The 15497-nt window shown below is 43.9% G+C and overlaps 1 protein-coding gene across 4 annotated transcripts in view; it reads left to right on the forward strand.

The window, feature by feature from the left end:
- PCYT1B (phosphate cytidylyltransferase 1B, choline) overlaps positions 1-15497 on the forward strand; it is a 167106-nt gene that overhangs the window by 23371 nt on the left and 128238 nt on the right. For 3 of the 4 annotated variants that reach the window (XM_067722377.1, XM_067722380.1, XM_067722381.1), the window contains exon 1: positions 3268-3616. The exons of the other annotated variant lie outside the window; for it this stretch is intronic. In XM_067722377.1, coding sequence (XP_067578478.1) covers positions 3500-3616 — 117 coding nt within the window. In that variant the 5' untranslated portion in view covers positions 3268-3499. Of the gene's footprint in view, positions 1-3267; positions 3617-15497 lie in introns of those variants that run through there. 4 annotated transcript variants of the gene reach the window in all.

Here is a 15497-nt window from a genome sequence, read left to right on the forward strand (position 1 = left end):
TAGAGAGAAAGATGGTGGTGCTTGTGAGGGGCAGCGCTGATCTAACAAGTTCTCATGAAGCCGTACCCTACTTGTAGAGGTTACAAGACTCAAGAGCCCTGTCCCCAAAAGTTCCCTGGGGGTTTTCTGAGCAGCCTGCCTCCAACACGTTCCCTCTGCTTCTGCTACCTGGAGATAGGACTCCCCCAGTTTCAGCTTTCTTTTTCCTCCACTGAGCCCCTGCACCTTTCTATTCTCTCACATGCTAACCTCTGCCTGCCTCATCCCCACCCCGTATCCAGCCCTTGATTCCTTTGGGGAGAAAGGGTAATGTTCATTTCCCCCCCCAACTATCAGGGTAATAGATGCTTATTTTAAAATACTTGTTATAGACCTGAAAATATAAAAAAGAAATCAAAATCCCCCATAATCCCACCATTTAAAGATGTTACTTAACATCCTGATGTATTTCCCTCCAGTGCTCTTTTCTAGGCATGTACATATCCCATAATCAGGATTATTTTTCAGAATCGTATTCTGTGGCCTGCTTTTCTCACCTGACACAATGTTAATATGTTCCCCTAGCATTAGATTTTCTTCAAAAACGTGACTCCTAATGCATGTATAATACTATATGGATGTATTTAATTTTTATTTTAACCACTTCTCCTATTGCTGTAAATTGTATCTTTTTTTTTTTTTTGCTTCTTGTAAATAAGTCTGCATTAGCATCTTTGTATGTAATTATTTGTGAGCTTCTGGTTGTTTCTTTGGGGATAAATTCCCGAGGGAAAGCCCTGGGTCAAAGGGTATGAACTCTCTAAAGGCTGTAGCATGTACTGACAAATGTCCTCCATGGAGGTTTTTTTTATAACAATGTTAACATTGTGTATAGATTTGTGTAACCATTACCATAATCAGGATACAGAACAATTCCATCACCCCAGTAACCCCTCTTCTCCTATCCCTTTATAGTCACCCCCCCATATAACCCCTAGAGGGTTATGGAATACTTAATTCCATATTGTGTAATTAACTGGTCATTCTTAATCATCTTAATAGCATTACAAAGCCCCCAAGTTTAAATAACCCATTCAGGCATTATTAAGAATTTCCTGAATCAGGTTGCAAGAGCAGCCAAGACTGATCCCCAGAGTGGGTGAATCTGGTAAGGACCCCTCAGAGTGGTGCCTTAAAGAGCTTATTTCTCCCCATTAGGACTGTGAGAGTCAACCACTGGGCTGTGGGGAGAGGGCGATGAGAAGCCAAGACAAGGCTGGGGTAGGATTAGTGGGAATGGAGTTACTTATAGAGCTGACCCTCAAGTCAGTTAGAGGTCTAAATTTTGAGGTGTAAGGACTTGGGCTGATTATGTGTCAGGTACGACTTGGATTTAGCACATAATGTCACTGATGGTTAAAGGTCTGATTTAGGTGACACAATGAAGATGCTCAGGCAGAGACAGCATCTTGTTTCGTTGAGATGGGGTGTGGGGGGAGAAGGGGGCATCTGCCCACTTTGACACAGCAAAGGCTGGAGGTGGGGGATAAGGGCACAGTCTAGGCTCTTGGGCAAGAGGGGTTTGCAAGGACCCCACTAGCCACCAGGACGCTGCTAAATAGGAACAGGTGAGCATCCCATTCTAGAGAGGGAATTAGAGGACCAATTAGGAACCAGGCTCGGTGGCCCAGAACACAGTGGGGGTTAGGGGGTGAGGTCTTTCCAACGGATCATGAACAGCCAAAAATAAATAAATAAAATAAGTAAATTTATTTTTTAAAAAAAGAAATGCAAATTCCGGCCCTATCCCAGACCTACTGAGCCAGGTCTTGAGGGATGAATAATTTACATTTCCAACAAGTTCTCGGATGACGCTGATGTTGGTGTGGCTGGTCCTGGAGCATACTTGGATGAAAACCACTGCTATAGATTAAAATGAAAGATTTAGAAGCCCAGGGACTTGTCTTAAGAGGATTTCTACCTAGATGTTTTTTCTGTCACTACACCTGCTGCATCCCCCCTGCCCCGCCAAGCCCGCATCCTTCCAATCCCAGCTCCGCTGCTTATGAGTTTGAGGCCCTGAGCAATTACTGTAAATTTCAATTTTCTCACCTGTAAATGGGGATAATGATAAGATTGACCTCTTTGGGTTGTTATGAAGATTAAACAATATCTAGGTAAAGTACCTAGCACTGTGCCTGTGCTTAATAAATGCTAGCAATTACCATGATTTTTTTTTTTTTTTTTTGGCCAAGCCGCGTGGCTGTGGGATTTTAGTTCCCCAATCAGGGATGGAACCCGGACCCTCAGTAGTGAGAGCGTGGAGTCCTAACTATGGACTGCCAGGGAATTCCCAAGGCGTGATTTTTATTAATGTTATTTAAAGTGTGATATTTCACTAGAACGAATACCTTTGTGAGTTCTTTTCTTTGGGTGTGTGTCTCCAGAACGCCCTCTTATAAATGGTGGCTATTCCTGGACGATTTAGACGTTAAGGCACATCATCTTTAATACCCCATCTGTGATGTTTCTGTGATTGCCATGAGCATTTCGCTGAGAGCAGGGTGCTTAGGAAATGGGAGCACGGGAATAATAGACCAGCATAAGGAACGGTGTATGGAAGCGCAGACAACAGCAAGAGCTCATTGAGGAAACTCAGAATAGCTGGGGAGGAGGAGGAATGGCCGAGGGAGGAAGTAATTGGGGAGGGCAGTCAGAGGTGGGAGGCAGGTTTTCGAAGACAATCTACCTCCTTCGAAGTTCCTCTCAGGGCGGCCCCAGGGGTAAGCGCCAGCGCTACACCAGGCCTCAGAGGATCTGCCATTGCTCTTGTTGCAGTCAAGGGGGTGAACACTCAGGTGCTCTCAATGAATGCCGTGAGAGGCCCTCCGAGGCCAGGTGGCAATTGTGGGCACAGGGAGTTTGGGCTCAAAAGTGGTTTTGTCTTCAGGGTGACTCCTATTTGGCAAAATTCTGACTACAGCACAGCAAACATGTCAGGGACTTGGTCTTTTTTAGTGGAGGTCTGCTATGTTCTGTCTCGAGGCGTCCTGGGCATGTCAGGACGCGGTTTTTTCTTATCTGGGGAGCGCAGCCGGGGTCCCTAGCCCAGAATGGACCTTTGCAACTGAATTAAACAGGAGAAACAAAAGCAGCAAGTTCGGGCCCCCAGGGCACGGCCCGCCAGCCAATGGGGCCCGGCCGCTCTCCGGCGGAGTGGTACTATTACGACAGTAGCCAACCAGCGCGCTCCATGCAAATGAGGTACTGTATCCCGCACCCGCAGCTCCTGTGCTGTCTGGTTGTTATAGTGATAAACTGAGGCCTTGCCTCTTGGGTTCTTGGAGAAGGAAAGTGGTGGGGGTGGAGGATAACCTCTTTACTTCCCCCTGGGAAGACAGAAAGAAGGGACGAAGAAGGGGGATGGGTGGGGAAGAGAAAAATACGTGACAAAGAAAACATTCTCTGCCTAGGAGGAGACTCTCAGAGGGTGTAGAACTGGAGGCAGCATTCACTGGCCATGCCAGTACTTACCACTGATGCTGAGTCAGAAACAGGTATCCCAAAATCCCTTTCCAATGAGCCTCCCTCAGAAACCATGGAGGAAATCGAGCACACATGCCCACAGCCTCGACTGGTAAGTAAAGACAAAGGATGCAAATGTATGCGTGGCTATGGCACAAAAGAGTTTCAGCGAGGAACTCTTTTATGCGCCCGCAGCCACCGAGGAAAGCGATGCTTAGAGGATTTTCATGTAAATGAGAATAGAGCTACCGCCTAATCCTTCTCAGCTGTTTATACTTAGCTTCTGTAACCGAGCGCTGCTCTCAGCTTACAAAGCATTATTGTATTGGCTGGGTAGGAAACGGGCTGCTTGGGCTATGCTGTGTTTTTGTGCCTTGGGAGGAGGGGATGGGCTTTTATCTTTTAGGTGTATTCTCATCTAAAGATACAGATCCTGTGGTACAATTTAAAAATGGCATTCTCTTCACAAAGCTTGAGACGAGTCCGTTGTTAAGTTCTAAATTTTAGGTAAGGAATGATTCTGTCCTCAACTAATTTTGGTGCCTAATGTCAGTTTTTGAAAAATGAAAACGACATGGAAGCCAAACTTCCCCATTCGTTTGAAAATTTCAAAATAAATAAGTAAAAGGGTTCCTCGGCGATGTGTTTAGAAATAATGTGCATCTTAAATGAATTGTAAACATTTCCGGAGCGTGCTGTGAGGGTTTCTCGTCAGGTAGTGGGAAACTGGAGCAGCTATATTTACTTGGAAAGGGGCTGCATGCCTTTCATAATGAAAGTGTGGAAACGGGCACTCAGAGCTTCCTTGCATCTCAGTTACTGGTATCCCAAATTTCATCAGCTTCTCCACCACTGGTCATGATTCCTTAAGTAAATGTGGAAGGTGGTTCTCAAACACCTCAACGTGTATCCTCAAGGAATCAAAAACACCAAATGGGTGGTGGATTTTCCGTGGCCTGAAGTCTTCGGGAACTTGGGGAGACCTCTCTTTGGACCCTCAAATCCAAGCGACATACTACTTAGAGCTACTCTCTCTCTAGCGATTTCCCTCGAGTTAAAAGGTGCAATATTTTGATTGGCTGTGGAGTTTGACCCTGGGAAGAGGTTTTTTTAAAAAAGGATTTTGTGATGTAGCATTTTCTGTGAACTCCCAAAATGAGGGCTCACAGATTTCAAGGCCAGTCCATCATGTAACTGTTATTTCTTCATAAGGGTTAATAAGGGTTCAAAGGGAGACTTAGGACAATTTTGTAAAACATGAAAACCAAGAAAGTTACATTAGAGCACCTAGGGCTTTTGTTCACTGTGTTTCTATTTTTAAAGATATATTTTCTTAGGGAAGTTTGATATTAACTGCTCCCCAACGCTTAAGCCGCTTGCTGAACAACATACACAGTGTAGTACCTGTTTCTGATGGGATACAAACCATCCCCATAAGTTTGTTACCAAGGGATTCCTTTGAGCCACTGAACAACTCTTGCGGGCCTCTCACTGTTGTGGCCTCTGCTGTTGCGGAGCATAGGCTCCGGACGCGCAGGCTCAGCGGCCATGGCTCACGGGCCCAGCCGCTCCACGGCACGTGGGATCTTCCCGGACCGGGGCACGAACCCGTGTCCCCTACATCGGCAGGCGGACTCTCAACCACTGCGCCACCAGGGAAGCCCCACTAAACAACTCTTGATTAAGCACTGCAAAACAACAACAACAACAAACTGACCATTAAAAACTTGTTATGAGATCACCCAGAATATATATATATTTTTTTAAATAAATTTTATTTATTTATTTTTGGCTGCATTGGGTCTTTGTTTCTGCGCACGGGCTTTCTCTAGTTGCGGCGAGCGGGTGCTTCTCTTGTTGAAGAGCACGGGCTCTAGGCATGCAGGATTCATTAGTTGTGGCACGCAGGCTCAGTAGTTGTGGCACACAGACTTAGTTGCTCTGCAGCATGTGGGATCTTCCCAGACCAGGGCTTGAACCTGTCTCCCTTGCATTGGCAGACAGATTCTTAACCACTGTGCCACCAGGGAAGTCCATCACCCAGAATATATTTTTTAAAGTTAAACTCAGTGTTCAGATTTGCATCACACAACTTCCTGACAGGTCAAGGGCAGGGGAGAGGGCAGCGTCTGGTTCCTGTTTGTGTATCATTTCAGTCTCTGGTGCCTACTTCTTTTCCTTCCCTTTTTGCCTTTTAGCTATTCTGCTCCTTGGTTGCTTCTGCCTGAGAGGGTGGGCAGAGGAAATCAAGGAAAGGAAGAAAGTTCAAGTACTTTCTACTTTCACTTGTGACAGCTCATCCTGGAGGTTAACTCCCAGGAACCATACAAAGCTGGCAGTGTTACACCTCCACCTCCCTGCCAGTTTAGAAATGAGGAAACTGAAGTTCAGAGAGGGTAAGCGACTTCTCCAAAGCCACATTGCTTTGAAGGCTGTAGCGCTGGGATTTGAACACAGAGCTCTATACCTGCAGAGTGGAAGACCTTTCTCCTGCAACACACCTTTAAGTGAGATACATTCTTTTTCCATCTTTTTGGCAGTTCTGGCTTAAAATGTGTGTGTGTGTGTGTTTGTGTGTGTGTGTGTGTGTGTGAGTGTGTGAAGGATGTACAGAATTTGAACTGTTAAAGTGATTGCTTTGATCTACCTTTTATAAAAATTTCCCATGTTGTCCATCATTATTGTGGTCTATTGAAAATTGGTTCTGTTTAAATAGGTGCTGCAACCACTTTATAAACCACTAGTAAGTTTTTTGAAGCACCTTTTCTCTTATCAGCAAAATTGGGTCATTGTGGGGTTTTATTCTAAATTTAGATCTACACTTAATAATGAAGGCACATATTAACTACCTAGTAACATAGTTTGTTGATGAAGAGAGTGGCAAGTGAAAATATTAAATTAGGATTTCTTTTTATGTTTTTGAGTAGTTTCTGTTGATCTTTAGCTTTGCTAATATCTTCATATTTCAAATCATATAAATTCTGTTTCTCCCAGTACCCAAACATATTGCCCCAAGTCCATCGTGGGTCCCTCAGAGCGTGGCTGCTCTGTTGCTTAACTGACTTTGGAAAGTGCATGGAAGACTTGAGAGATTCCCCTCCAGAGGACAGGCTCCTTCCCCCACGTGTAACCAAACTTGGATTCATAAAGTTTAGAGGAAACAGGACTCAATAACAAAACATTATCTTGAAAAAAAGTAGCATTTACCAGAGTGGTTGTGATTGTATTAGCCGAGGCACGCACTGTTTCCCCAAACTCACTCTAACTTTACCTAGAGATATGGAAAAGGACATTTCTGGGTAAATAAAGGGACATAAAGCTTTACTGCAAGTCCCAGAACGTGACTTTATGTCACTGAATGTCACCCTCTGTAAATACGAATTTTATTTAAGTCTCAGCAATCGTGTAAAATGCCCTTTTTTAATGAACCATGCTCTTGATTTAGCCTGGCACTTGAGAAGGTGTGTACAAGTGTCCCTGTCTACATGCATTTGTCTATATATTATTTACAGTGAAGGCTGTTTATTGTGATCCGGGTTAGCTCTGCCCACAGTGATCGAGTACATACTACGTGCTGAGCTCTGAGCCCTGTGGTACTTTGTGATCCAGAGATTCTAGAAGAGACTGCACACAAACAGATTGCTTTCATACAGGTTGAGAAGGACACAGCCTGCAAAGGGGTGTGTTCCCAGGTGCAGTGGGGGCAGAAAGGAGAGAGCGGTGAACTCCTTGACAGCGAGTCCACGTTTGCCAGCGTGATGTTGAGTAGAAACCTGTCTTGTCCTCACCGTATCCCCGGTGTCTAATACAGAGCCTGGCATAGCCCTTTAAGGAAAGGGAGTGGGAAGCTGGCATATCTAAATACACAGGACTTTAAAGCAATCTATACTTTAGACCCTTGTAAGTAGCAAATTGATAAGGATATTGAGGATACAATGGAATCATGTTCAAGGGGGAACTTTTCTGGAAGGTATACCTGTAGGTTTTCCACCTGCCTTTTTTTTTTTTTTGCGGTACGTGGGCCTTTCACTGTGGTGGCCTCTCCCGTTGCGGAGCACACACTCCGGACGCGCAGGCTCAGCAGCCATGGCTCACGGGCCCAGCCGATCTGCGGCATGTGGGATCTTCCCGGACCGGGGCACGAACCCATGTCCCCTGCATCGACAGGCGGACTCTCAACCACTGCGCCACCAGGGAAGCCCTCCACCTGCCTTTTTTTTTGTTGGAAGAAAGAGTAAATAGAATTAAATAACACTGATAAAGAAATTAGAAGAGAAATAGAAAATTGCCTAGGTTTTATGATAGAGCCTTGGTAATGAAAAAGGGCTGGTTCGATATGCTACGTTAGCAGGAGTTCATTTTGGACTTTACTTCAAAGTGGGGCAGTGCCAAGAGACTGCTGTCTTGCAGAAGGTGCATTACGTTCGTTGGGAGGTAGGGCACTCACCCGCTAGTGCTCAAAAAGACGACCAGATTTCCAGAGACATCCTTGGCTTCCTTTACTAGCCTCGCCATCTATTTAGCTACTCAGATAGCATTTTAAAAGCGAGATACTTACTGTGCTACGTCAGTGAAAATAAACAACCAGGAGCTTCCTTGGGCATTTACTGTGGTCGACTGGAATTCTGCCCAAGGTTATTATTAGACATCTTCCTGCTGGTCTTGTTCCAAATGCAACATCCATTTCTTGCAGATTGATAATAGTCGGGTATATTGAACATGGGATCAATGAATTCGTTTCTCCCATTCTTTTAAGTTTATTCTTTCACTATCGCTCCAACCCTCCTACTCTAATTTGCTTAATGCTGAACTCCTTATGGAGGATATTAATATAAATCAAATATAAGAAGACAGGTCTGTACTTTGTTTTATTTTGGCATTTGAGCATACAGAAATGGAAAGGGTGTGTCCTCATTCAGGCAGTGAGGGGGATTTAAAGTATTCAGTGACGCAAGGCTTTAGAAGGGAACTGAGAGAAACCTCAGCCCCTGACCAACGATCCACAGTTAGCCAGCTGCTTAGAAACTTCCACACACAGCAAGGCACCAGGTGCTGTGGAGAGAAATAAAAGAAATAATCCAGAGCCCCTGCCCTTGAATATCGTTTTCATTTAACAGGAGGCAGTGGTTTGGTAGGTGGAAGCATGCCAGGATGCTGAAATCCCTTAAGAGAGCTTTTTTTTTTTTAATAAGTTTGGCTTTAATATATTGGGCTTTCTACAGCATTTAAGCTATATTTTATCCATTGAGCAGAAGTACCTCACAGCAGGGGGACTTCCCTGGTGGTCCACTGGGTAAGACTCCGCGCTCCCAATGCAGGGGGACCGGTTTCGATCCCTGGTCGGGGAACTAGATCCCACATTGATCATGCATGCCGCAACTAGGAGTCCGCATGCTGCAACTGAAAGATCCCGCAACTAAGACCTGGCACAGCCAAAAAAAAAAAAAAAGCACATCACAGCAGGGAGTACTGCATTATCCTGATCCCCAAGTTAAGACAAGTCCCTGCATTTGAAGAAGAGATGCAGCTTGCTGATCCTCAAACATTTTTGGATATGGAAAGGATCAGTCTATTTTTGAGGGGATCTTAAGCCCTCAGCTGTGAGTGGCACACTCCAGCTGCTACAGTAACGCTGTCCAGTGGAAATACAATGTAATTTAAATTTTTCTAGTAGCCACAATTTAAAACGTTTTTCTAAAAGGTGAAATTATTTTCAATAATACATTTAATTTAATCTGATGTATCTCAAATGTTATCATTACACATGTAATCAATATAAAAATGATTAATGAGGTATTTATATTCTTCATACCAAGTCTGAAATCTGGTGTGTCTATTACAACACATCTCAGTTCAGACTAGCCAATTTCAAGTGCTCACTAACCACATGTGGCTTTGGAGGGAGCTCAGACACCTGCCCAGGCCTGTGGAGGATGAGCTCTGAGAAGCCACAGTGATAAATACATTTCATGTTGCATAGCACACATGTGTATGTATTTACTCAGAACTAAAAAAAAAAAAATCACCTTCCTTTACTTCATATTTTACACTTACTTTCTCTGCTCTCCTGTTTTGTTTTTTTTTTAGTAATCTACATGAGAATTAATAAGTTTGAAGTTAGGGGTGGGGTAGTGGAGAAGGAGAGTACTGGATGGATGTGGGAGACTTTAAAGGAGGTAAGTGCACCAGGATTGGTAACTGAGCCTGAGGGCAGGCAGTATCAGGACGACTCAGTTTTCTGGCTACAGTGGGTGGATGCCACCCTTGAGGTGGGAGCATCTGGGAATAGCAGTTTGTGAGAGTTAATGTTGGGGATACGATGGGGACTTCCATTTGAAGGTGTCTAGTTAATGTTTGGTTTTGGAGCTCAGAAGAGAATTCTGAGCTGGAGATGTTGATCTGGGAGACATCAGCATGGAGGAGATGAAAGTGGAATCGAGGCAGTGAAATCGATGGGAGCGAAATTAGTCAGTTTCTGGACTGATGGAAGAAGTGGCTGGAAATGGTTAACTAGCAAGAGTGCCTCAGGATAATCCTACTATGGGGGCAATTCTAGAAAATAACTGACCCTGAGCCATCCTATCAGGTTCTTAGAAGGAGTAAAATCGAAGAGCTGTAATTAAAGCTATTAGAAGGCTCCTTATATCTGTCTGTCTCTACATGAAATCTGGTTAAATCAATCTACTTTATCCCAGAATCTTTCCAGGATGTAACCCTGACGAACACCATTTAAAGAGCCAATAGAGGAAGGGTCATGAAAAGAGGACAGACATCTCAAATATCTGGGAGATCAGGGGTACCAAGGGCAGGGTAAGTTCTGTGGAGGGAATATCCAATAGAACCCAATGAAGCAGGGAGATCACATGAGATAATAAGGGAAAGTTTCCTTTGGGTTTAGGAAGAAGAGGTTAATCATGATGTTTCAGTGAAATGGTGAAAACAGAGACCAGATAGGTTGAAGAGCATTTAGGAGGTGGGGAAGTAGAAGCTTGAATGAGAGGAGAAGCATCTAGAGTGTATAGGACCCAAAGGTGGATAAATCAGGGTTTAAGATTGAGGGAAGCTAGTCTTTCTCTCCTCTTCTTTTTTTACTTCCATACTTCCCTCTAGCCTTCTTTCCTTCCATCATCCAGGATGTCAAAGCTTCTGGTTGGCTCATTCTTTTAAGATGGTACCTACTTGCAGTTAAATATAAATGGGAAAGAGCCAGTGGGAGAATGTGAAAATGATGGGGAAAATTGATGAAGGGAATGACCCTTAGACTGGAGATGTTGGGATCCAGTGCACAAGACGAAGAATTGGCTTCGCGTTGGTAAAGAGATACCTCTCCCACTGTCTTGGCAAAGAAGCTGGTAAGGATGTTTTGGGTTATAAGGGGAAGGGTATAGAAAGTCGAAAGCCTCCCTTATCTGATAGCCTCTGTTTTCTCTGTGAAGGTGGAGGCAAAGTCATAGTGACTTGGTTCTGATAGGTGCAGAAGTGTAATTATGGGACAACCTGGGAAGTCGGGTCCAACCCCGAGGTATTTCCTCTCCACAGGCCTCCAGGCTGGGGTAGAGGCAGTAGGGGAAGGTGGAAAGGCTGAGTGATTCCTCATGAGAGATGTGGTATTGATGAGCAGAGATGGATCTGTTCCTTTATGGCCTCTGGGGCTCCATACCAGCCCCCAGATCAAGGCAGATCCAGATCTGTAGCCCCAGGGGGAACCGGACTGACCTACAGTGAAAGGGCTGGATGCTGGGAAGACAAGTAGGCTGCAGCTTAGTCTCTGCTTGCTGGAACCCACAATCTCATTCCAACATCAGTTTTGCCATGGAATTAATTATCGTGTGAGCTTCAGCAAATCACTTCTCCTCTCTGGACCTCGATTATGTGACCCACTATGGTGCCAGTTTCAAGACTTTTCCAGTTCCAAGACCGTGATTCTAGCTTCCATAGCCACGGAACGTGCTTCAGCACAGTGTGCTCTGCTTGACCCGAGGCTCGTATCAAAACTCAGGGCTACCCCACTCCTCACCTCCCTTTGTTTTATCCATTTAGAGTAAAAACAGGTTGAATGATCTTATGGCAAGACACACTGGCAAAATATGCATAACAAATGTTCACAAAATACTTTGGAACTTTATATTAATGTCGTACAAACCACTTTTGCTGCCTTCCACTTTATTCTCCATATGTTTCTGTGTTGAATCTCTTTTTAATGTGAACAGTAGCCTCCTAATTTATCTACTTAATAATACTGAAGTTCAAAATACTGGGTTTTCCACACGAAAAGGTGCTCAGCATCACTAATCATTAGAGAAATGCAAATCAAAACTACAGTGAGGTATCACCTCACACCAGTCAGAATGACCATCATCAAAAAATCTAGAAACAGTAAGGGCTGGAGAGGGTGTGGAGAAAAGGGAACCCTCCTGCACTGTTGGTGGGAATGTAAATTGATACAGCCGCTATGGAGAACAGTATGGAGGTTCCTTTAAAAACTAACAATAGGGCTTCCCTGGTGGTGCAGTGGTTGAGAGTCTGCCTGCGGATGCAGGGGACACGGGTTCGTGCCCAGGTCCGAGAAAATACCACATGCCGAGGAGCGGCTGGGCCTGTGAGCCGTGGCCGCTGAGCCTGCACGTCTGGAGCCTGTGCTCCACAACGGGAGAGGCCACAGCAGTGAGAGGCCCGCGTACCGCAAAAAAAAAAAAAACAAAAAAAACTAACAATAGAATTACCACATGACCCAGCAATCCCACTACTGGGCATATACCCTGAGAAAACCATAATTCAAAAAGAGACATGTACCACAATGTTCATTGCAGCTCTACTTACAATAGCCAGGACGTGGAAGCAACCTAAGCGTCCACTGACAGATGAATGGATAAAGAAGATATGGCACATATGTACAATGGAATATTAGCCATAAAAAGAAACGAAACTTAGTTATTTGTAGTGAGGTGGATGGACCTAGAGTCTGTCATACAGAGTGAAGTAAGTCAGAAAGAGAAAAACAAATACCGTATGCTGACACATATATGTGGAATCTAAAAAAAGTGGCTCTGAAGAACCTAGGGACAGGGCAGGAATAAAGACGCAGACGTAGAGAATAGACCTGAGGATATGGGGAGGGGGAAGGTTAAGCTGGGACGAAGTGAGAGAGTAACATTGATATATATGCACTACCAAATGTAAAATAGATAGCTAGTGGGAAGCAGTCGCATAGCACAGGGAGATCAGCTTGATGCTTTGTGACCACCTAGAGGGGTGGGGTAGGGAGAGTGGGAGGGAGGCTCAAGAGGGAGGGGACATGGGGATATACGTGTACATATAGCTGATTCACTTTGTTGTACAGCAGAAACTAGCACAACATTGTAAAGCAGTTATACTCCAATAAAGATGTAAAAACAAAATACTAGGTTCTCTTTGCGGTATAGCAGTATGGCGTTGAACTCCAGGGGCCTTTTTTAACTGATGCTGCCCATCTAAGAATCATATTTGGGATTCAAGACCAACAGTGGGTCAGGCCATAGTCCTGCGACTCCTGCATCTTTTGCTGGTGCCCATACAAAGCTTCTCAGTGCTCCTTAGTGAAATAAATGTAGAAAGGTTTATTCCATCTGATCACTGGAGGCACGATGAAAAGGAGAAAGCAAGGAGGGTAGAAAAAACTAAGTCATTGCAAAATAGGCCTATTTTCTTCCAATAATTTCCCAGGTAACAGCCTCTGCCTTGCTAGGATCTGATTACGTGGTGCTGGCCTCAGACCATAGCATTATTGTTTTAACATTCCTACCTTCCTCTTTATCCCAGCATGAACCAGGTTGTGTGGGAGGCTGGGGAAGCTGACCGTGCTCGGGGATAAGGAGATAGTTCAGCACTCAGCGGTCTTGAAGACACACTTGAAAACACAGTGATTAGAAAAGAAAGCAGCAAACCCTGGTAGTGCGCACCTGTGTAATAATGTACGGGGCTAGCCTGCGGATTCATTTTCATATCATCTCTTCCTTCCTGACAAAGTTTTTGACTTGGCGATTTTTGTTTTCTACTCAGTAAGTCATGCACACTGAACCTGATGTCAGTGTAAAAGGATGCTGAGGGCTATTTAAACTGGCATTTAAGAAAAAGAACAACAACAACGATAATAGGTTAATAGGAGCATCATGAATGGTGTGTATGGCCCATTGGCAACCAAATGTTGTCAAAAGCTTGCTCCTGGTACTCATGGGCTTCTGTGCTTCATCTCTAGTGGGCCTGAGATTGTAGGCACAGTCACATAATACTAAATTCTGTTATACCTCCAGATGGTTGAGTTATGAGGTCATTGTTCTATAGTGACTTCGGGCCTAGAGGTCTCACTCACTTATTTTCCTCCGTCGGCAAATGAGGGAATGGAACAACCATTTATGATGCATACTGTGTTAGGCGCTGTGCTCGCTGCTTTCTATGGGTTATCTTGGTCAACCAGGCTGCAGACCTGTAAAATAAGAATGACTATGCCCCACCTTATAAATAAGAAAACCAAGCATTAAGTAATTCCCCAAAGATCAGACATTAACTCATAAAGCTGGGATTTAAATTTCAGTTTGTCTGACTTCTAAAGCCTCCTGTTGCCACTACACACAGTTCTCCCACATAAATGAGCCGAGAACCACCTGCTCAAGCTCCCAGGTGATTCAGAAACACGATGTGTTTGGATGCACTTTGAGAACTGCTGTATTTAGCTCTGCCATGTTACATTTCCTGCTTTGGCACTACGAGTGGAAACAGATCAGATGTCTAAGCTCTTTGCAGTAAATTTAGAAATTCAAAATAAATATATTTGACCCAGCACTTCTACTCCTAGGAAGGTTGTACATACGACCACCAAAGACTAGTATTAAGTTGTTCTTAGCAGCATTATTCATAATAACACCAAAGTGGAAACTACCCAAATGCCCAGCAGAAGTAGAATAAATAAATCATAGTATAGTCACACAATGTCACCCAGCAATGAGAATGAAGAGCCTACAACCACCTGCAAAAATAAGGATGAATTTCACAAACATAATATTGAATGAAAGAAGCCAGACATGAAAGAATATACACTACACCATTCCATTTCTATTAAATATTTTAAAAGTTGGCAAACTAATCTATGATGTTAGAAGTCAGGATAGTGGAAGGAGCACAGGATGGATGCTGGCAGTGGTTGGGTACTTGATGCTATATGTGTTCAGCCTGTGAAAGTTCACTAAGTCGCACACTTAGGATATGTGCACATTTCTGTATGTATGTTATTCTTTTTTTTAATTTTTAAATTTTATTTTTTATACAGAAGGTTCTTATTAGTTATCTATTTTATACATATTAGTGTATATATGTCAATCCCAATCTCCCAATTCATCCCACCACCACCATGCCCCCCGCCACTTTCCCCCTTGGTGTCCATATGTTTGTTCTCTACATCTGTGTCTCTATTTCTGCCCCGCAAACTGGTTCATCTGTACCATTTTTCTAGGTTCCACATATATGCGTTAATACATGATATTTGTTTTCTCTCTCTAACTTACTTCACTCTGTATGACAGTCTCTAGATCCAACCATGTCTCTACAAATGACCCAATTTCGTTCCTTTGTATGGCTGAGTAATATTCCATTGTATATATGTACCACATCTTCTTTATCCATTCGTCTGTCAGTGGGCATTTAGGTTGCTTCCGTGACCTGGCTATTATAAATAGTGCTGCAATGAACATTGGGGTGCATGTGTCTTTTTCAATTATGGTTTGCTCTGGGTATATGCCCAGGAGTGGGATTGCTGGGTCATATGGTAATTCTCTTTTTAGTTTTTTAAGGAACCTCCATACTGGTCTCCATAGTGGCTGTATCAATTTACATGCCCACCAACAGTGCAAGAGGGTTCCCTTTTCTCCACACCCTCTGCAGCATTTGTTGTTTGTAGATTTTCTGATAATGCCCATTCTAACTAGTGTGAGGCGATACCTCATTGTAGTTTTGATTTGCAT

Source organism: Pseudorca crassidens, chromosome X (assembly GCF_039906515.1).
Source record: "Pseudorca crassidens isolate mPseCra1 chromosome X, mPseCra1.hap1, whole genome shotgun sequence".
In the NCBI taxonomy this organism is placed as follows: domain Eukaryota; kingdom Metazoa; phylum Chordata; class Mammalia; order Artiodactyla; family Delphinidae; genus Pseudorca; species Pseudorca crassidens.